Source organism: Apodemus sylvaticus, chromosome 10 (assembly GCF_947179515.1).
Source record: "Apodemus sylvaticus chromosome 10, mApoSyl1.1, whole genome shotgun sequence".
In the NCBI taxonomy this organism is placed as follows: domain Eukaryota; kingdom Metazoa; phylum Chordata; class Mammalia; order Rodentia; family Muridae; genus Apodemus; species Apodemus sylvaticus.
Genome location: NC_067481.1, coordinates 3,001,333 through 3,022,082, shown reverse-complemented (window position 1 = coordinate 3,022,082; position 20,750 = coordinate 3,001,333). Strand labels below are relative to the sequence as shown.

Below are 20,750 nucleotides of genomic sequence, written 5' to 3'. Positions count from 1 at the left end.
GCAAGAAGTATGTTGGCCTTTGCATGGTACCAGTGATGTGCTCTTGCTGGTGGGACTCCTCTTGCTGGTGGGACTCTTAATTAGTGATGCACTCTTGCTGGTGTGAATCTTATATCAAGGATAAGTGCCCAGGTGTTTCTTCCTCGACGCCTGAGCAAATCTGAGGGAACTTGCCATCCCGAGGGCCTTAAATGAACCTGGATCATGGCTATATGAGGAATTGCTGGTCTTTTATTTAAACTTTTCCTGTAATAAGAATATTCAGAGAAACCCCAAGCTCATCTATTCCTGTGGGATGTGAGTGTTTGCCAGTATGTCATAAGCCATAGAAAGTGGTGCTCTCAGAGCTTGGGACCCTGCGCTGACAATGACACGTATTGCTTGAAGTGACACTATCTACAGCATTAGGAACCCGGAGAGCACTTTACTGTCTGTGGTTCTTTTTCTAAAACCTGACCATTTCCTCTGGTCTTCTGAGGAGCTTTGAAGAACCTATGTTGGAAGGTGGAGGTACCATGGGTCTCTGGAGGACCTCAGGCCCCCGGAAGCTTTGTCTTCATTTCTATACTATAGACAGAGATCCCAGCTGAGAGACAGACCTGTCTTGGCCTTGACCGCACTGACTGGGGATGACTGTTGTGGGAGGCAGACCTGTCTTGGCCTTTGACCCCACTGACTGGGGATGACTGTTGTGGGAGGCAGACCTGTCTTGGCCTTTGACCGCACTGACTGGGCATGACTGTTGTGGGAGGCAGACCTGTCTTGGCCTTTGACCGCACTGACTGGGGATGACTGTTGTGGGAGGCAGACCTGTCTTGGCCTTTGACCGCACTGACTGGGCATGACTGTTGTGGGAGGCAGACCTGTCTTGGCCTTTGACCGCACTGACTGGGGATGACTGTTGTGGGAGGCAGACCTGTCTTGGCCTTTGACCGCACTGACTGGGGATGACTGTTGTGGGAGGCAGACCTGTCTTGGCCTTTGACCGCACTGACTGGGCATGACTGTTGTGGGAGGCAGACCTGTCTTGGCCTTTGACCGCACTGACTGGGGATGACTGTTGTGGGAGGCAGACCTGTCTTGGCCTTTGACCGCACTGACTGGGGATGACTGTTGTGGGAGGCAGACCTGTCTTGGCCTTTGACCGCACTGACTGGGCATGACTGTTGTGGGAGGCAGACCTGTCTTGGCCTTTGACCGCACTGACTGGGGATGACTGTTGTGGGAGGCAGACCTGTCTTGGCCTTTGACCCCACTGACTGGGGATGACTGTTGTGGCGCTGGAAGCTGGTGGAGCTGGCTCCACTCTGGGGCTTTTCTGTTTCAATTATCTCTTCTTCCACTTTCTTCCTTCTTTCCATTTTTGAAGGGCTCTGTAAGACCTGATATCAAATCCAGTTGCTTCCTGTGTCTGCTCCTCATCTTGCTAATAAGTTTAAAATCCTTATACCCCTCTCCTTCTTCTCCACCACTTTGATCTGGAATTTGGTCTTTGGGATTCGTGAGCCAAGCTGGCAGCCTGGCTTCTCGGTGTGGTGCTCATCGCGGCAGCTTCCCCATGGTTGCCTCTCTCATTCTGGTCGCTGAGGATCCCAGGAACAGCTTACAACCGCCCCATTTTAACATGTACATGTGTCCTCTGGATGGCAGGCCTTGAAGCCTGCTTGTTTGTCTTGTGCTGATTGGCTAGAGCTCACTACCACCCTGAGCTCTGAGTTTGTTCATCTAAGTCTGCAGTCCGTTGGCAGTGAGGTTCTCCCAGCCTCGGCCCCGCTGTTCCCAGATTGTTTCCAGCCTTTGCCTCATACCTTTGTCCTTGTCCCTTCTTGTCACAATTTCTGGTGTGCTCATTAAGCCAAGGGATGGCTTTGTCCACTGAAGTGTCTGTTTTCTTCCTCAGTAGATTTGCCGGTGTGTGTGTGTGTGTGTGTGTGTGTGTGTGTGTGTGTTGAGACAGGGTTTCTCTGTGTAGCCCTGGCTGTCCTGGAACTCACTCTGTAGACCAGGCTGGCCTCGAACTCAGAAATCCGCCTGCCTCTGCCTCCCAAGTGCTGGGATTAAAGGCGTGCGCCACCACCGCCCAAGGATTTTTTTTTATCTACTGAAGTGTCTGTTTTCTTCCTCAGTAGATACATCTCTTTGATTCAAATTCTCTAGATTAGATACTAACACTAGGTACCAATCTCCAAGATTACTTAGAAATTCTTTTATTTTATTACAATTTTATAATCAATTATAGGCTTAGTTATTGTGTATGTGTATCTCCTCGGTGTGGCGCTGGAGGTGGAACTCAGGCCTGGTTTTGGTAAGCTGCTGCTCTCCCACTGCCTACCATCCCAGCTCCAAAGCACATCAGCAGCAAGTGTTGGGTAATTCACACAGTGAGCGTGGCATTCTCATGTGCAGAGCACAGACACCTCAGAATTACAGCCCAAGAGGTGCTTCCTGACTTGGAGAAAGCCGACTTTAGGTTTTTGTTTTGTTGCTAGCTGAAGGAAGTCTCTTTCTCAGTGAATCTGGGCACTGTTTTCATCAGTAGTAGAAATGGACAACTGGCTTTGGAAACAGCTAGATATGAAAACAAAGTGGTGCCTTCGGCCTGCTGACACTTGTTTTGTCACAGCTGTGAGACTAGGTTCCCCGGCTTCTCCTCTTCTACGGTCCTGTCGGTAACCCTCGTTCGCACCACCCCTTCTTCCTCTGTTTTTAATCAAAAGCTTCATTTTCTGTTTATGAGTGTTTTGCATGCATGTGCACCTGATCAGCACCTGCAGATGCCCTAGGACTGCAGTCACATGTGGTCGTGAGCTGCCATGTGTGTGTTTCGACGCAGCTCAGGTCCTCTGGAAGAGCAGCTCATGCTGTTAACCACTGAGCCAGCTCTCCTGTTGCTTTCCCCATTCTTGAAAATGTTGGAAAGCTCTTGCTCTGGCTTCCATGTGGGGACCTCAGGAAGGGAATGTGGAGGCAGCCAAGCATGTCATGCTTATCCTAACCGTGGGGGCTCCCTCTTCCCTTGTTGCAGGCACACCCTCTGGAAGCGGGTCCAAGATGTGGTCACCCCCATCCTGGCGAGCATGATATCTCACATCGATAGAGACGGCAACCTGGAGCTACTGGCCCAGCCGGAGTCCCCGGCCTGGGCTCGAGATCTTTGGATGTTTATTTACAGTGATCTTAAATTCCTGAGCATCCCTCTTGTGTTGAATAGCACAAGGTAAGTGGCTGCCTTGCTTTTATGAGGGGAAGGTCATGACAAAGCAGCTCCTCATTCTCTCCCCAGGTTGCTGAGATGCAGGTCCTGTCCTTAGGGTACCAGGTGCAGCTTGGGGGTCATAGCAGTAGACAATGCTCATCATTGGCGACTCTCTACTGTCCCATTTGCCTACTTTGAGAGCACATGTGGTGGTTCAGAACACTAGAGTCTATTGTGCCATAATGCTGAGCTTGGCAGAGCCTGTGCTTCGCCTGCCTTCCCTGTGTTGGTTTCCATCCAGGGCCTAACCTTGTGGGGCTCCAGGATATAGGCTACGAAGAAGTACATACAATAATGAGATATAGATGTATAGGTGTAACATGTGTGGATCTTAATAGAGCCCAGAAGAGGTTGTCGGTTCGCGTAGATCTAGAATTACAAGCAGTTGTGAGCGATCCAACGTGGCTACCAGGAAGAGAACTCTGCCTCTGGAAGAGCAGCAAGCACTCCCATCTCTCCAGCCCTTGGCTGAATGGCTGATGGACGCACTTATTTAAGAGTATGCAGCTTATATAGTGTGCAGCTGATGTTTACAAGACAAGGCTTTAAGCTTGTGGTCAGGCTCCTGTGCACAGGGGCACTCCGAGAAGGGGACAGCTAGAAAGGGCACAGAAGGCCTGGTTCTGCCATAGAAAGTTGAGTACATTACTTGTCTCCTGTTTCCCTTCTTTCTTTTGTCTGTAGATAGGGGTTTCCCTTGAGTTCCTTTATAGCAGAGTCCTTGACCTAGAAACCGCCTGCTACCCACATGACCTATAATACCATGTGTTTACGTTTTTTATTTTATTTAAAATACTGTGTTACTTTTATGTGTTTATGCACATAAGTGTGCATGCATGTGCGGGCCAAGGGCAGCGCTGGCTTTCTTCTTTTGTCACTCTACACCTTTCCTTAAAGGTGTGTGTGTGTGTGTGTTTACATAGTTGTTCACAGAGGTAAGAACAACCCTTGAAGCTGGAGCTATATGTAGTTATAAGCCATCTGATATGAGTGCTAGGAACTGAACTCAGGTTTTCTGAAAGAAGAGAATGTGCTATGAACTGCTGAGCCATCTCTCCCACCCTCACCCCCCTTATTTTCTGAGAGTGATTCTTTCATCTGAAGCTTACCTATTGCCTGGACAGCCAAGACTAGAGATTATCGCTCATCTCTGCCTTCCTAGTACTGGGATTTCAAGTGTGTTCAACTGTACCTACGTTTTCAAAAGAGGGTGGGTGCAACGAATCTAAATTGAGGTTGGTCCTCATGCTTTCACAGCATGACTTGACAGCCGTCTCCTATGCCCTCCCGCGTCTCTATCCTTGTTCCCTTCTGTACTGAAATGCTGCCTAGTGTATCACTCACATAGGCAAGTACAGAGCCATCCCTCAGCAGAGCCTCTCTCTCAGGCCCGAGGGCTGGTGTCAGTTGTGCACAGCGGCCAGCGTCAAGCTCCATCTCAGCAGCTGTCTTCTCATTTGCCTTGCTGCAGGTCCAACAGTGAGATGTCCTTCATCCTGGTGCAGAGCCACATGAACCTGCTCAAGGATGCCTACAATGCTGTCCCTTTCAGCTGGAGGATCAGGGATTACCTGGAGGAGCTCTGGATGCAGGCTCAGTATATCACAGACACAGAGGGTAAGGGCCGCCTCAAGGCGGATGAATTAACCTGTTCAATGCAAGACAATTTTGGAGGTTTTAGTTCTAACACTCTGGATGTGGAGTAGTTTCCAGTATATATTATTCCTCCATTTGAAAGTTTCTGTTAAAGCGCTGACAATAGGGCCCAGTGAGTAAAGGAACCGCCGTTAAGCCTGATACCCTGAGTTCAATCCTTAGGACCTCTGTGGTAGGAGAGAACTGGTTGCCCATGCTGTCCCCTGTCATGTTTTACAAACAATAGCCAATTCTCTAAACTCCATCCTCCCAGTTTCTAGCCCAGTGCCTTCAAAGGTTCCTCCCAAGCGCTCCTCCCTGGGTTCCCCAACAGTCCACTTAACAACAGTCCCTTCTCCCAGTGTTCCCAATACCAGCAGCTCCAAACTACAACTGTTGGAGCCTAACTGCTCTGCTCAGCCTCTCCTGGATCATCTGTTTCCTAACAATATCTTCTGCACCAACTGCCTTCTCTCCCTCTGCGAGCCCCTCATCCCCTTTTCTCTGCCTCCGTTGGCTTTTAAAAACCCATCCTATTCCCAGAAATCCAAGAAGCAACCAACACTGGTCTTAGGGACAAACAATTCAATAGCTAAGGATTTTCTTAAAGGGCCAGTTGACCCGCAACTAGGGTTGCTTTTAAGGGTCAGATAGCACCAAATAAATCATACTACTTGCATGTGTATGCACAACTACATATAAGCATAAGTTAAGATTTTGTTGAAGCAGCAACTGTCCATCAAGGGTTATAAGTCTGTAGGTGACAAGCCTTTAAAGTGACCTTTAGTCACTGTTTGGGGGCATGACCAAATAGGTCATGTTACCTCAGAGAAAGCTTGATGTAGGAAGGTTCTTCTCATCCGAGGCTCCTTGATAACAAAGGTGGCAGCCTTGTGAGATGTCCCCATTGTAGAACTTTATCAGGAAATGCTGGCAACCAGAGCAAAACATCCTCCGCGCTAGGGAGCCACAAGGTCCCCCTAGTCACCAAATACCCTGCTGTCACATGTGAGAGATTCAGCCATTGTCTGTCTAGGAAAAATGGCATCCAAACGTGTTGTAAAAAGATGTTTTCTGCACTCACCAGAGGTTGGTGCAGCCTCTCCACGCTGACCTTGGCTTCCAGGTATGCATCTATCTTCTCTCCTGAGGAAGCACCCTCCTTTTTTTTCTTTCTTTCTTTTTATTGACTTGGTTGCATGTCATAGATTGCACAATGTGTATATATATAAAACAGTTAACCAACCTGGTAAGAAAACTACAAGCATAAGAACAAAGAGCTGTCCAATATAGTGTTACCTCATAAATAGGAAGGGTTGGAGAATTCCATGCCTCGCTCGTTGACGTCCACAACTGTCACCCTAATCTCGGGGCACATGTGAGCAATGATACTGCATGTGGGCCTGCCGACTTAGACTGCACCAATGCAACAAATCTTCTTAATCTCAACCATGACTGAACACACTTCCAAGGGACACAGCGGCTGGGCAGATCCCATTCTCTCGGACCGCGCCTTCCTCCCAAGCCGCAGGCTCTATACACCACTCTGCCAGCCTCTAGGAAGCACCTTCCTGTCCCATGACTACAGTCCATCTGCCGCTGCTCGTCTAGGGCAGCATGTGACCAGAGCTGTGGGAAGGTGGGGCTCTAGTTGCTGTGGCCAAGGAGCAGCCACCTTCGTCCTCACCTGAACTCTAGCTGTGCAGCACAGATGCAGCTCTCACATGTTCTCTTCCCTGGGGGCCAGCTTGGCTGACTGGCCTAACTTTAACAGTAGCTCTGCCTCTTTGTTTTCCCTACCATCTGGACAGTGGTGAGCACCATATTGTCCCTGGCTCCAGGTCAGCAGAGCCACCGCCTGTCCAGCTTAGATATATATAATGGCTCCTTTTGGGGGCAGTAACTTCTTCCATAGACTCGTTTCTTCTTGTTCATGCCTCTCTGTCTTCCTCTGTGTAGGATTATCGAAGAAATTCGTGGAAATCTTCCAGAAAACTCCATTGGGCATGTTTCTTGCTCAGTTCCCTATGACACAGCAGCAGGAACTCCTGCAGAGATACTTGAAGGACTTCCTTCTCTTGACCATGAAAGTGTCTTCACAGGAGGAGTTAATGGTAGGCATGGAGTCAGGGTTAAGAGTGGAACTTATATATATATATATATATATAAGATGGGCAGGTGCACGTTCTCAGATCAGACACAGCTGCATGGTGCACTCACGGCCAGACCTTCAGCCTCCACAATGCCTTCTAGAACCAAACCTTGTGACATTTGGAGCTCTAAGATCTCCCCATAGCTGCCAGCATAGTGGCATACATCTACAATCTCAGCACTTGGGAGTGAGAATCAAGAGGAACAGAAGTTCGAGGCCATAGTAAGTTTAGGACCAGCCTGGGCTACATGATATTAATAATGAAATTCACTGGAATAGTTGTTGCATTGGACTCCCTAAAACCTTCTTGCTTCACTGCATAGGTACAAACTTGAGAGCACACTACAACCAAGGCGGTCAGAAGTGAATGCACTTTACCCAAGAGTCATTCATTAAGAACTTAACCTTGTTTCATTTGTGAAACTATAAGCCACCTGGGAATAGAAACTATCTCAGATGCCTAGATCTGTGGCATCCACTGTCAGGCTTGCTGCTAAGTACAATGTAGCCAGTTCTCAGTGCTGTCCTTGTCCTTACATAGTTACAAAGCTGATCTGAGTGTGGGCGTGGCAGTGAGGGACACTAGGGATTAAACCTAGTCCTTGCCTTGCAAGGGAGTGCTCACTGTTCCTCCAGTGCATCTAAATTTGGTTCCCAACACTCACTTCAGGCAGCTCACAAATGCCTGTATCTCTACCTTCAGGAGGATCCAACACCTTCCTCTGGCTTGTATATATATATAAGTGCATGTGCGCACACACACATAAATAATAAAAAATCTTAAAGTAGTAAAGAAAAAACTGACTTTAAAAATAGATAAGAGTCAATGTTGAGAAGGCAGAGGCAAGGACACTGATCACCTGATATGGCCCCTCAACAACAGTGATCAGAGCGTGTCAACGCCGTCCTCGATGCGAGCACTGTTTGAGATGGGCGCTGATGCAGGGATGCTCTCGTCAGCTTGTTTTCTAAAAATATGGAATTAGAAACCATTTAATTTTGGGGAAAAAAAGATAAATGTTTTCTTACACCCCTATAATCATAGTATCCAAAAGACCAAGGAAGTATTGTAAGTTCAAGGCCAGCTTGGCCTACCGTCTTAGTCTAGGTTCCTATTCCTGCACAAACATCATGACCAAGAAGCAAGTTAGGGAGGAAAGGGTTTATTCAGCTTACACTTCTGCATTGCTGTTCATCACAAAAGGAAGTCAGGACTGGAACTCAAGCAGGGCAGGAAGCAGGAGCTGATGCAGAGGCCATGGAGGGATGTTCCTTACTGGCTTGCTTCCCCTGGCTTGCTCAGCCTGCTCTCTTATAGAACCCAAGAGCACCAGCCCAGAGGTGGTACCACCCACAAGGGGCCCTCCTCACTTGATCACTACTTGAGAAAATGCCCCACAGCTGGATGTCATGGAGGCACTTCCCCAACTGAAGCTCCTTTCTCTGTGATAACTCCAGCTTGTGTCAAGTTGACACACAAAACCAGCCAGTACACCTACATAGGAAAATACTGTGCTAAATGTGGTGACACAGTACTGGGGAGGCAGAGTAGATCTCTTTGAATTTGAGGCCAGTCTGATCCACATACTAAGTTCAAGGGCAGAGCTACACAGAAAATCTCTGCACAAAAAAACCACTTTTTTTCTCAAATCAATAAGAATAAAGGAGGGGGCAGATTAAAGTGTGGAGTTTTTAAGATGAGTGTTTGCCAACCATTAAAACAATGTTCTCTGAGTTGACTAGTGTTGGAGGGGTGTTTAAAATATAACACTGAGTAAAAAATTTGGGAACAAAATGACCCCAGTTGTCTTAGTTAAGGTCCTGTTGCTGCAGTGAACCCCGGCCAGGACGCACTGGGGAGGGAGGCTTACTTGGCTCATGTCTCCGTCTCACTCATCGCTGAAGGAAGTCAGAAAAGGAGCTCAGCAGTGCAGGGCTCTGGAGGCAGGAGCTGATGCAGAACCATGGACAAGTGCTCCTTACTGGCTTGTTCTGCCTGCTTTTATATAGCAGTGAGGACCACCAGCCCAGGGTGACACTTCCCACAGTGGTTGGGCTCTCTCTAAGCAATCACTAAGAAATGTCCTACAGCTGGATCCTTTGCAGGCATTTTCTCCAATGAGGTTCCCTCCTTTCAGATAATGCTAGCTGGTCTCAAGATGACACAAACTAGGCAGCACACCAGTTTAGGATGCCAGTGGGGATGTCCCCATAGGTTCCACCAAACAGCAACCAGGGGATTCCCCAATATTCTTTGGTACACCTTTGAATATTTATGGCTTTGCACAGGAAATCATGTCTCTATCATATACAATTCTTTTGTCTCCAGTTTCTGCAGATGGCCCTGTCATCCTGCGTCAGTGAGCTCCAAGTCACGTCAGGACTGCCTGAGGAAGGGCTCTCCTTGCCCTGGGTGCACCTTGCCTATCAGCACTTCAAGACCCGGCTGCAGAACTTCTCCAGAATTTTGACCATCCACCCCCAGGTTCTGAGCAGCCTCAGTCAAGCAGTAGAGAAGCACAACTTGGCTGGGTGTGAAATGGTATGTGTTCTTTTAAGAAGGCCACATGCGCCTCCCCTCAGTGAGAGCTTTATTTTAGATTCTATCCCGGGAGCAGAGGGCTTACAGAGGAATGTCCCAGATATATCCTTTATGGGCACATCTGCAAAGCAATGGAGGAGCAGGTCTCAAGCCTGGACCCCAGAACATACTGGGACCTGGGATGCAGGGTGTAGTGGTGGAGAAGAGCATCCTGCTTCGTTACATGCCAGTTCTCCTTGTCGCAGACACTGGATGCATTTGCAGCAATGGCCTGTGTTGAAATGCTCAAGGGAGACATCCTGAAGCCAAGCCCCAAGGTTTGGTTACAGCTCGTGAAGAATCTGTCCACACCCCTGGAGCTTGTCTGTTCAGAAGGGTACTTGCGAGACAGTGGGAACATGACCAGATGTGTCGTCCAAGAGGTCAGGTGAGGAGCAGGAGCCGACCTCTCTGCGCTTTGCCTGTGCTCACCTGTGGCACCTGCCAAACCCTACAGCATCACTGAGGAAGATGGGCAGGCCTTTCTGGGACAGGAGTGACATTAAGGACCCTCTCTCAAGTGCTGGGTATTCCCTTTTGATTCTAAAGACCCGGGGAGAGAATGGTCCTGGGAGTGGTAGGAAGTGGACATGCTGTTTCCATGGAGAAGGGACCCCAGGGGCAGGTATGGCACGGGAGGAGCAGCTCCTCTTCTTCTCCTGTGGCTCAGGCTCCTGTCAGGACTCACTGGCTAACACCCCTCTCTGACAGAGCCCTGTGGAATCGCATTTTCTCCACCGCCCTCTTTGTGGAGCATGTTCTTCTGGGGACTGAGAGCCAGATTCCTGAGCTGAGTTCACTGGTGACCTCGTGTGTCTTCTCACTAGACAAAGTAAGCACTGGGTTTAAGTAAAAGGCTGCTCGCCTCTGGGCAGTGGAGACCTGAGACCTCCCCCGCCAGCTTCCTCGGTTGGTGGATTATTGCTTAGTTCTCGGGCAAGCTTACATAGCTGTACGAAGGGCAGTGACGCCATGACAGACCATGGCATCCTTGATGGTGGCTATCTGACCATCTCGTCTCACATTGTCAAGCCAGGGTTATCACTGAGCATCCAGTTGCAGGAACCAGCCCATGACTTCCTTGGAAGGATGAAGAAATTAGCACCCTTAGCCTCTAGATTCGGGACAGAAAATGCCATCCCCATGGTTATAGCATCAGCCATGAGGAAGGGCAAGGGAACAGGAAACCACTATGCTTCTGCCCCTCCACGCCTTTGATAAAGTGAGTGACATTACAGGACACTGTTCTCACACAACCACAACTGTTCTGCACAACACCTTACACTTTCTCCCTACACTGTCCTCATCCTGTGGAAACATTCCGTAAGGGAAGCCAATTGGGACAGCCATTGGCATCAGGAATACAACTCTAGGCTCCATGCAGCTGCTAAAGTGCTGGTGGAAGCCAGGTTCCGATGAGCACTTGACCACGCAGAAGCTCATTTCTCAATTCAGTAACAGGATGGGCCTTAGCAGCCTCCACCCAGCTCCCAGAAGCCAAGTGTGCAGGGTTCCTCCATCTTGTCTCTTCATCATCTTTAATTGACACCTTCCACCTGGTAATCTTAGGAACCACAGCCCGTGGGATACTGAATGTATTGTACTGTCTTCAGTCTCATCTTCGCTATGACTGGTCCCCACTACCTGGCTGGAATGTCAGAAGGAATTTGTGGAGAGATAAAGGGCCTCAGGTCTCATCTCCCACCAAGTTTTTCACTTAGCTTGATACACAGAAAAATAGGATATTGTTTTTCCTACATTTAAATGTAGCAAATCTCTTCTTCTTCTTCTTCCTCTTCCTCTTCCTCTTCCTCTTCTTCTTCTTCTTCTTCTTCTTCTTCTTCTTCTTCTTCTTCTTCTTTTTTTTTTTTGAGATAAGGTCTCACTATGTAGCTCTGGCTATCCTGGAACTTGCATGGGTGTTATATGCCTCACATCTAGGGAGACGAGAGTATCAGATCCCCTGTGAGCTGCCAAGTGGGTAATGGGAATGAAACCAGAATCCTCTGGAAGAGCAGCCAGTGTTCTTAACTGCTCAGCCCCTGACAGTGTGGGAACTTCCTGGGCGAGCATCCAGCGAGCCTTGTGCTGTAGTCAGGACTGCACATCAGCAGCCACGGAGGCAGTGGATGCTTGGCCACTCTCCGACACCGCACTGTGGACCCTTACCTATGCACCACTGCCCCTCTCCCTTAGTGTCTTGAAGAGGACTCTGACCTCAAGACCCACAGGCCATTTGTGGCTGTAATGACCACACTCTGTGACTGCAAGGACAAGGCCAGCAAGAAGTTCAGCAGGTGAAGTGTGTAGTTTAAGATTTTGAGATTACCTGGATTTGGGGTGGAAGGAACTGCTTTTTGTAGCCAGCATTTTTGCTCTGGAATTGATCACTTTCTTCGGTTCTAGGTTTGGTATTCAGCCATGTTTAATCTGCCAGGGAGATGCACAGGATCCTGTCTGTCTGCCCTGTGATCATGTGTATTGTCTAGTTTGCATTAAAACCTGGCTCATGCCAGGACAAATGATGTGCCCCTACTGCTTAACTGACTTGCCAGACAAGTTCTCAGCAACTGTCTCCCTGGAGCACAGGTAAATACCCTTTCTCCTCAGAAAGCTTCCTCTCTCCTTTTCCAACATGGTCCTTGGAGATGCCAGCTCCAAGGTCAGCGTTCCTTGGGTCTAAGGGGCTGATTTCAGAGAACTTCCATAGCAATCCCAGAATCAAGACTTCCTGGACATCTGCCTCATAATCCCTTTCCCAACATGGAGACAGCAAACTTAGGAGATAAGCCAGAAAGTCACAAAGTCCTTGGATGAAAACCAAACATGTAGGTGCAGCTTAGTGTAGCGTTTTTTAGTGGGGAGGACTGGAGTGGTGCTGGAGATGGAACTGAGACTCAGCATGTGGCCTGCCACTAACCCATCCCCTACCCATCATTGTCTTCTATGTATGTATATGTATGTGGTTCATGTGGGTGTGTGTTCATGTGTATGTGAACGTGAGCGTATGTGTTTACAAGTCAACATCAGGTATCTTCCTTATCACTCTACCTCGTATCTTGGGACAGGGACCTCAGTAACCCTGCAGCTCATCCCTGCCTGGCTGACCAGCCAGTGAGGTCTAGGAATCCTCATGGTCCCCACACACGCTCATGCTGAGATACAGGTGCAAGGGCAGTACTGATGGGACCGATCTCCCAGATCCTTGTCTGTGTGAACACAGCCTTAGTCTCTGCCTGAGGATGAAGGCGGAACTGAAAGGAGATGGAGGGGCAGAGCCTCAGCTCTGTGAGCCTCAGCAGTGCTGACTCTGTCCCATTTCATTGCCTGTGCTCTAGGACATCCAGTGTTCCAGACAATGACAGTGTCCCACAGCAGTCCTGACGCCGTTGTAGTCTGAAGCCCAGTTCTGATCATTGTTAAGTTCTCTCATTTGTTGATTCAGAATTAAAATGCAAAAAACAGAACAAACAAAAAACAAGGGCTAGTTCTAGTTCTAGCATTTGGGAGGCTGATGTAGAATTGTGGAGTTCAAGGTCAAACAGATATTTAAACCAAAATACTATCCAAATATCCCTTGCCTCTGTCTGGACGTATTGGGGAACACATTCTGCAATTCTTTTTGTCATGAGCTCCCCGTTCCTCAGGGATGCCATTGAGAAGCACGCCCGGTTCCGGCACATGTGCAACAGCTTCTTCGTGGACCTGGTCTCTACCATGTGCTTCAAGGATAACGCTCCCCCTCAGAAGAGCGTCATTGATACACTGTTGTCCTTGCTCTTTGTACAAAAGGAGCTGCTGCGAGATGCTTCCCAAAGTGAGTTCCCCTCTCCCATAAAGGTGAAAACCAGACTTTGGGCTCAGCTTTCTACCATGATGCGAACTATAGTCCCCTTCTCTCTCTGGCTGCAGAACATCGTGAACACACAAAGTCTCTGTCTCCGTTTGATGATGTTGTCGACAAGACTCCTGTCATCCGCTCTGTGGTCTTAAAACTGCTTCTCAAGTACAGGTCTGTAGTGAGAATTTTGGTTTTTCAAAAAAATACAGAAATAGTATGGAAATATGTTTCCATTTTAATCCCAGGTGTGGGATGTAAGGCTGCTTCAGACTGTCCGCAGCAGCAGGCCGTGATTTGCCTCGTGCTCTGGGAGGGGCAGGATTTTCTGCCAGCTGCAACTGTCTTGATATTTGGAATTCTGGGGGCTCTTTGGAGGGATTTAAATGCTCAGGCCCTGAGAGGATGGGCTGTGGGTTGTTGGTTGTTTATTAAGTAGTCTTGTTCAAAGAAACAAGAATAAACTAGATATCCTGACAACCAAAACCAAACTTGTCCCAAGAAACTCAGTGCTCCTAGTCACCAGGAAGTAGGTTAATGGCAGCGTTGCCGCCTTAACCTCTGTGAGCTGGTAGCTCATCTGTGGTCTGGAGAAGCCTCCTCTGTAAGCAAACCCAGTTTACTTGAGGCAAGTGTGCTTATAGTTTCCCTCATGTGCCTGTGACTGTGGCCCAGTTGCAAAGTGATAGTTAGCAAGAATCCATGGTGTGGTTCTGGCCCAGCCCCTGGCACCCAGTCTTGTGACAAATCTGGAAGTGACTTGCTGTCTAGCACCTTCTGTGCTCTGGTGGCCTGTGGTTCTGGGTTTTTTGAATGTGGGCTGTGTCTGTCAGGTCAGAGGAGTAGAATACACCCTGTCCTCTGGGGTAGATGTGCTCAGCCAGACCTGCAGCTCTCCAAGTGTCCATGTGGTTCTGAACCTCAAACTCTCCCTAGAAGCCTATCAAGGCACCCTCAGCCTTGATATCTGCAGCAGCCTTCCTTCTGGTGCTGGGGAGGGACACTCTGGAGCCACAGTCCTGGTCTCCTTCCCCACTGTGCACATAGAGTTGTTGACAATGCAAATTTCACTCATTTGCCTTGCTAAGCTGTGCCCCTTAAGGTGTGTGACCTGCCAGCTCTCCTAAGCCACACCCCTTAATGGGGTGACCTGCTTCTATTCTGTGGGGACCCACCAGCTGCACAGCAGAACCCAGTCGTCACCTCACAGTCACATGGAGTTGCCCTGAGCTAGGATCCAGCTGCTTCTTGTTTCAGGTTGTGCTGTCTGTGCCTGGAGGGGCAACTGCAGGCTGGCACTTTCCCAAAGACAGAGTGATCCCGTCATAGCTAAACACTGTGGTGGTTTCTACCTATGATACAGTTTAAATATGTAAGTGAGAATTTGAATTTTAGACAACAAGTTGATCCCACTTTGTAAGACTTAGAATTCTTTTTGAGGAGACCCAAGGTGATAATAATGACTCTATATGGGGTATTTCTTTTTCCAGTACATTCTATATAAAAATGTATCAACAGTGCAAAGATGTTCCAAATGACCAATCGTGTGTCAAACATTCAGGTGCTTGGGTTGCCGTCCGGCAGAGTACTTGCCCAACACATACAAGGCCCTGGATCAGACCTAGCACGGGGGGAACAGCCCATAGACTGACATAGCTAGGGGCACCCTGTCTCTTTCCTCAGCTTCCATGAAGTAAAGGACTACATCCAGAACTACTTGACTCAGTTAGAGAAGAAAGCGTTCCTGACAGAAGACAAAACAGAACTGTACCTGCTCTTTATCAACTGCCTAGAGGTATGATGGTCGTTCTGCGTTTCTTTTGCGAACTGAACCATGTAGTTCATACAGTGAAAGCATTTCTGAAAAACTACAGGATGCCACTGTAGTGCAATAAAGAGACACTCTGTTCTGTGTGTGTGGGAAAAACAAAACCAAGTTTCAGAGCTGTTGTGTGGCTACCCTCTGCAGTTGGCATACAGTCAGGAGTTGCCTCATAGTGTTTCAGTACTATTTGTCCTTCAGGGGCCACTGTGAAATGACAGCACTTGATGATGTCTAGGCTATCATTGTGCTGCACAGCACAGTTCCCCAGTGGTGCATACTTCTAATGCCACTTACTACAAAAAGCAAAACCTCCAAGGTCTAGAGTGTGGCACAGAATGGGCAGGTCATCACTATGGGCATGTTCTATCATCCTTACATTAATTACACATTTTTCCTCTTAAGTTTATTTGTAAAAATCCTCTTGCCCTTGAATAGAAAGGGATGCTAGTTTTCTATGGTGCAAAAAAAAAAAAAAAAAAAAAAGAAATTGCAGCTTTCAATGCTCTTGCCTTTCCCATGACCCTATACAATCAAGCTGTGGCAATTTTCAAAGGCAGGGCCTTGCTGGTCTGAACTAATGCCCTAGTCTCTATGCCCTCATTCCTCAGGACTCAGTACACCAGAAGACAAGTGCCGGCTGCAGAAATTACCCACAGTTTCTCAGAGAGGAAGGCCATTTCCTTAGGACATATTCCCCGGGGCTGCAAGGCCAGGAGCCTGTGTGCACTGCTTCAGTGGAGTACCTGCAGGAGGTGGCCAGAGTCCGCCTGTGCCTTGACTTGGCTGCTGACTTCCTCTCAGAGCTTCAGGAAGGCTCAGGCAAGTCTCTTCTGTGGAGATCCTCTAATTCAGACGTCTGGGAACTGTAGGAAACCTGATCTTGGGACAAGGCTATCCTCATCCACATACCCTTTCCTCTGTCTTCTTTCGTGATGGGATTACAGAGAACAGGCTGAAGGCTTCTAGCTGGCTTTGTCTGTTGCCCTCCCTCACCTGCTTTCTCCACACTCACAGAACTGGCTGAAGATAAGCGGTGCTTCTTGAAGCACATTGAGCAGTTCTGCGCACGTGTCAACAATGACTGGCACAGAGTGTACCTGGTGAGGAAACTCTCAAGCCAGCGTGGGATGGAATTCGTGCAGAGCTTCTCCAGGCAGGGCCATCCATACCAATGGGTGTTTCCTAGGGATGTCATTGCACAGCAGGTAAGGAACAGGGTCTTGGGCACAAAGGGCATATTTCTTACAGTCCTGCTTTTGACTTGGGCCGGAGGCTCAGCTCTGCCCACCTGTGTTCACCCAAAGCCATATGGGAAATGGGCCCTTAGCATCTGCTTCAGCAGGCTTTAACCATCATATATATAACATCCATGGATCTCGGGTGTGTGTGTGTGTGTGTGCACGCTAAGGTTGTGGTGTATTCGTTTGCAGTTATTTAGGATACAGGTAAGGTAAGTGAATGTTTGCCCTACCAGCAATTGTGTCCATTCTACTTCTGGTAGGTAGAAGAGACCAGGAAGACAGAAATCAAAGCAATGACTGGGAGAAGTGTGGCTTTTAGGCCTTACTGTAGCACCTTTTTTGGTACTTGGAACTCACTTCTTCCTGTCCTAGGATAATCAATGGCATTAAAACTCCTTATTTTATTTCCTTCATTATTATCATCGAAATCATCACCACTGGGGCTTGGAGGTGACAAATTTTATGTCACTTGGCCTCAATCAAGTGCTGTGAGTGAGAAAGCAAGCAGCTACAGAATCAGTGCAGGCCCTGTTCAGCCCTCAGAGGAGATAGATAACTCCCAGCAGCCCTGTGTGGAAGTCCTTCCACATCTCGGAGGACAATCTGGGACCTTTGCCTATCTAGCGTTCTTTGCAAAGTGTCTCTCATTATTTCCACTGTGATTAACCCCTATACTGCTGGAATTGCAGAAGGACCACACAAGTCAGATGGACCGATACCTCGTCCATGGTGATGAATACAAGGCTGTCCGTGATGCAATGGCCAAAGCTGTTCTCGAGTGCAAGACCCTAGACATTGGGAATGCTCTGATGGTAAGATGGGTCTGGGCTTCTCTCTGATACTAGGAGGCACTTCTTGGGGGCTTCCATCTTCCCTTACATACATCAAATGATGGAGCGAGCAAATGCATAGCTCTCTAGAGTGACACTGTACTAGAAATTAGGCATTCATGGCCTCCTGCCTTCACAGGAAACTGGTAGCTGGAACAGATGCAATGACACCGCTGAGTTAGCCAGTGTCTGTAACAGCCCCTGATGAGACGCTTCTCCATCCTTGCTCAGACCTGAAGAAGGCTCCACAACACATAATTCCTTTGTATATTAATGCCTTCTCACGCTCCTGATTGATGATGTCAAAGTTTTCAGAAGTCTGACCTTGAGACTGCTCCCATTCTCTTCCCATTTGAATCCCTGCCCTTGTTCTAGGAAGCAGGAAATGGGAACTCTGTCTCTGCTTAGGAAATATTTCTGATAGAAGGGAAGTAGTCATTGAGGGGACAGCTGCAGGCTGTCTAGCCATGAACCACAGATTCCCAGAGTGTGGCAAGAAGATGCCTCCCCTTTCCTCAGTAATGTAGTTCAGTGTAAGGGCCTGATCAGTGCCACATATCCTTTAAATCTTACTTGGTGTCTTTCCTCTGCAGGCCTGCAGAAGCCCCAGAGCCCAGCAGACAGCCTACCTACTGCTGGCCTTGTACACAGAGGTGACTGCTTTGTACCGTCCCCGCAGTGGCCGCTTCCACCCAGACCCGAAGGTGAGCCCCACACAGCAGGGCTGTGCGCAGTCTCATCGCATCAACGTCACAAACACCAATCATGCTGGTCATCTTCTACCTATGACAGAGGTAGAAACCTTACTAGGGGAGGATCTAGCTGAACTACTAAAGCATAAACCATGAAATTCTACTGCATTTTCTTTTTCTAATGTATGGTTGGGATACTTGTGTGCATGGTAGGTAGTGCCTACCACAGCGCATCCTTACCGCATGTCTGTTTTTCTGTTTTTGGTTTTTTTTTTTTTTTTTTTGGATTTTGGTTTTTTCAAGACAGGGTTTCTCTGTGTAGTCCTGGCTGTTCTGGAACTCACTCTGTAGACCAGGCTGGCCTCGAACTCAGAGATCTGCCTGCCTCTGCCTCCCAGAGTGCTGGGATTACAGGTGTGCGCCACCACCGCCCGGCTATGTTTTTGGTTTTTTGAGACAAGGTCTTGCTGTGCATGTGTAGCCCTGACTGGCCTTACTCATGATGCTCTTCCCTCTGCCTCGAGTCTTGGGATTACAGGTGTGCATTACCACACCATGTTGGAGTTCAGGGTGTACTGTTTGTTTTTTTTCAGGGTATCATGTAGTCTGGGCTAGTTTTTAACTTGAACTCTTGAGTCTCCCATCTCTAGCTCCCAAGTGCTCATTCCAGCCCTTGAATTGAAACATGTTAATGTTTAAAAACATTTTTCTCATCAGCAATTGGAGGCTGTGGACAAATTCATTAAGGAAAGCAAGATCCTCTCTGCTCCTAACATCAGATGCTTTGCAAAATCGCTAGTGGATAACACTCTGCCCCTGCTGAGGACCAGGTCTGCTAACAGCAGCCTTCAAGGAGCGGTGATTGAAATGGCTGTCCATGCGGCAACCATACTCCTCTGTGGACAAAACAAAGTTCTGGAGCCCCTAAGGAACTTGGCCTTCAATCCTGTCAACATGGCGGTAAGATCACTTCTGTTTTCACTCTGTATCTTCAGGACTTTGTCTCTGTGGAAAACAAACCTGCTGACTTGGGAACTGTTAAACCCATCTGTCTTCTTGATTTGAATCTGTCTGCCCACGGTGGTGGTGAAAACTTGACCTGCCTCTCACACTAAGCACTGTGTTAGTCAAGCTTCTCTCTAGAGGAGCAACACCAATAGAATGAATACATACTGAAAAGGGATTTGTATTTGTCAGATAGCTGTGTGTGATACAGTCTGGGTAACCCTACGTGGCTGTCTCACAGCGGAGAGGCTGGGAATCCCATAGCTGCTTATTCCCCCAGCCGTTCCTGGAGACACTCTCACGTCCGGGATGGATGGCAGCGAGAGCTGCCGCAAGATGAACTCAATGATAATGTACAAACACCAGATGAACTTGCCAGCAGGACGGGAAGGCAAAGCCTCTCCTGGGACCTCCTTAGATGTAGGAAGTAGGGTGGGTCTTCTCACTTCATAGAACCTGATTAAGGGATCCCTCATAGGTACGCCCAGCAGTTTATCTTAGCTGACTCCAGATCCAATCAGATTGACAGCCAAGATTAGCCATCATAGGCATCTCTGGCAAATAGTTTTGAGGCTGCAAAGTCAATGCCCTGCATGCTTTGTTCTGATGTACGGATGTGCACTCACTTGTCATGACCTGTCCTTCTTCTGGGCTTTCAGAATGCTTTTCTTCCAACAATGCCTGAAGACCTACTAGTTCAGGCCAGGAATTGGACGGGCCTGGAATATCTCCACTGGTACAGTAAGTGTTGTCATCATGTGCTTCTAAGTCTAGCACAGACCTTAGGCTGTGCTTGGGTTCACAGTTGCCTTTGGTGGCTTATGGAACCTATGCTCTGCTGATGCCGGTCCTAACTCTCTTATGTCTGGGTCCAGAGAAAACCCTGTGTAATGCACTTGTGCACTCTAGAGCATGCATCTGAGAAAAGAGGGGACTCTGAACCACACTGGAGTCCAAACAAAGATTAGGCAAAATCATGTAGCCCACGGCTTTGTGTGAATTTTTCTATTGCTTTGAGTAAACATTATTTTAAAAATATTTTTAGCCGGGCGGTGGTGGCGCACGCCTGTAATCCCAGCACTCTGGGAGGCAGAGGCAGGCAGATTTCTGAGTTCGAGGCCAACCTGGTCTGCAGAGTGAGTTCCAGGATAGCCAGGGCTATACAGAGAAACCCTGTCTCGAAAAAACCAAATCCAAAAAAAAAAAAAAACCAAAAAAAAAAATATTTTTAAATTTTGTTAGATAGCAATAATAAATCCAAAGAAAAGAAAGGTGGAAAACACTATCTACCATGCTGTTGAATCCACTTATTTGTGAATTGGTGATCTGATTCATCTTTGCTTCTAAAAATAGGTTCGGACATTTTCACCGAGCACATCCTTCTTCCACACTAAGCATGTATCACACACTTCCTCACAATTTACCAGATCAGAGTTCTAGGGGGTGCTGAGGCTGGGTCATACTTGGTCAGGATCAGAGAGGGAAGAGTCTAGGCCCCAGTGGGTCATCTGAACCTTAACTAGCCAATGTGTCCTGTTCTTTTAACAGCTTGTCCTATGGGCCATCCATGCACTGTAGGAGAGGTGAGTTTTGGTGTTTGTGATAGAATTTGGTTAGGTGGAGGTTCAAACTGTGTGTTCCCCTGGTGCAGAGAAGAGGCGGGCGGGAGGACGAAACCTTGACCTTCTGGTAAAA

General features: G+C 48.1%; 1 protein-coding gene and 1 long non-coding RNA gene across 10 annotated transcripts in view; one reads left to right on the top strand and one right to left on the bottom strand.

Moving 5' to 3' along the window:
* Rnf213 (ring finger protein 213) overlaps positions 1-20,750 on the top strand; it is a 97,053-nt gene that overhangs the window by 59,533 nt on the left and 16,770 nt on the right. For all 6 annotated transcript variants that reach the window (XM_052194816.1, XM_052194817.1, XM_052194818.1 and 3 more), the window contains 18 exons: positions 3,026-3,217; positions 4,728-4,873; positions 6,851-7,005; positions 9,373-9,585; positions 9,831-10,012; positions 10,336-10,456; positions 11,821-11,921; positions 12,031-12,213; positions 13,272-13,441; positions 13,537-13,636; positions 15,146-15,257; positions 15,896-16,106; positions 16,302-16,492; positions 17,218-17,340; positions 17,952-18,062; positions 18,768-19,010; positions 19,715-19,796; positions 20,604-20,638. In XM_052194816.1, coding sequence (XP_052050776.1) covers positions 3,026-3,217; positions 4,728-4,873; positions 6,851-7,005; positions 9,373-9,585; positions 9,831-10,012; positions 10,336-10,456; positions 11,821-11,921; positions 12,031-12,213; positions 13,272-13,441; positions 13,537-13,636; positions 15,146-15,257; positions 15,896-16,106; positions 16,302-16,492; positions 17,218-17,340; positions 17,952-18,062; positions 18,768-19,010; positions 19,715-19,796; positions 20,604-20,638 — 2,671 coding nt within the window. The remainder of the gene's footprint in view (positions 1-3,025; positions 3,218-4,727; positions 4,874-6,850; positions 7,006-9,372; positions 9,586-9,830; positions 10,013-10,335; positions 10,457-11,820; positions 11,922-12,030; positions 12,214-13,271; positions 13,442-13,536; positions 13,637-15,145; positions 15,258-15,895; positions 16,107-16,301; positions 16,493-17,217; positions 17,341-17,951; positions 18,063-18,767; positions 19,011-19,714; positions 19,797-20,603; positions 20,639-20,750) is intronic.
* On the bottom strand, positions 524-1,264 carry LOC127693729 (uncharacterized). Of its 4 annotated transcripts, XR_007979738.1 has the most exons (4): positions 864-1,264; positions 758-810; positions 652-704; positions 524-599 (listed from the first exon to the last, which is right to left on the bottom strand). It is a non-coding gene; the product is annotated as an uncharacterized LOC127693729 (long non-coding RNA). The 4 variants fall into 4 exon arrangements; XR_007979736.1 differs by having other exon boundaries at positions 758-1,264; XR_007979737.1 differs by having other exon boundaries at positions 652-810.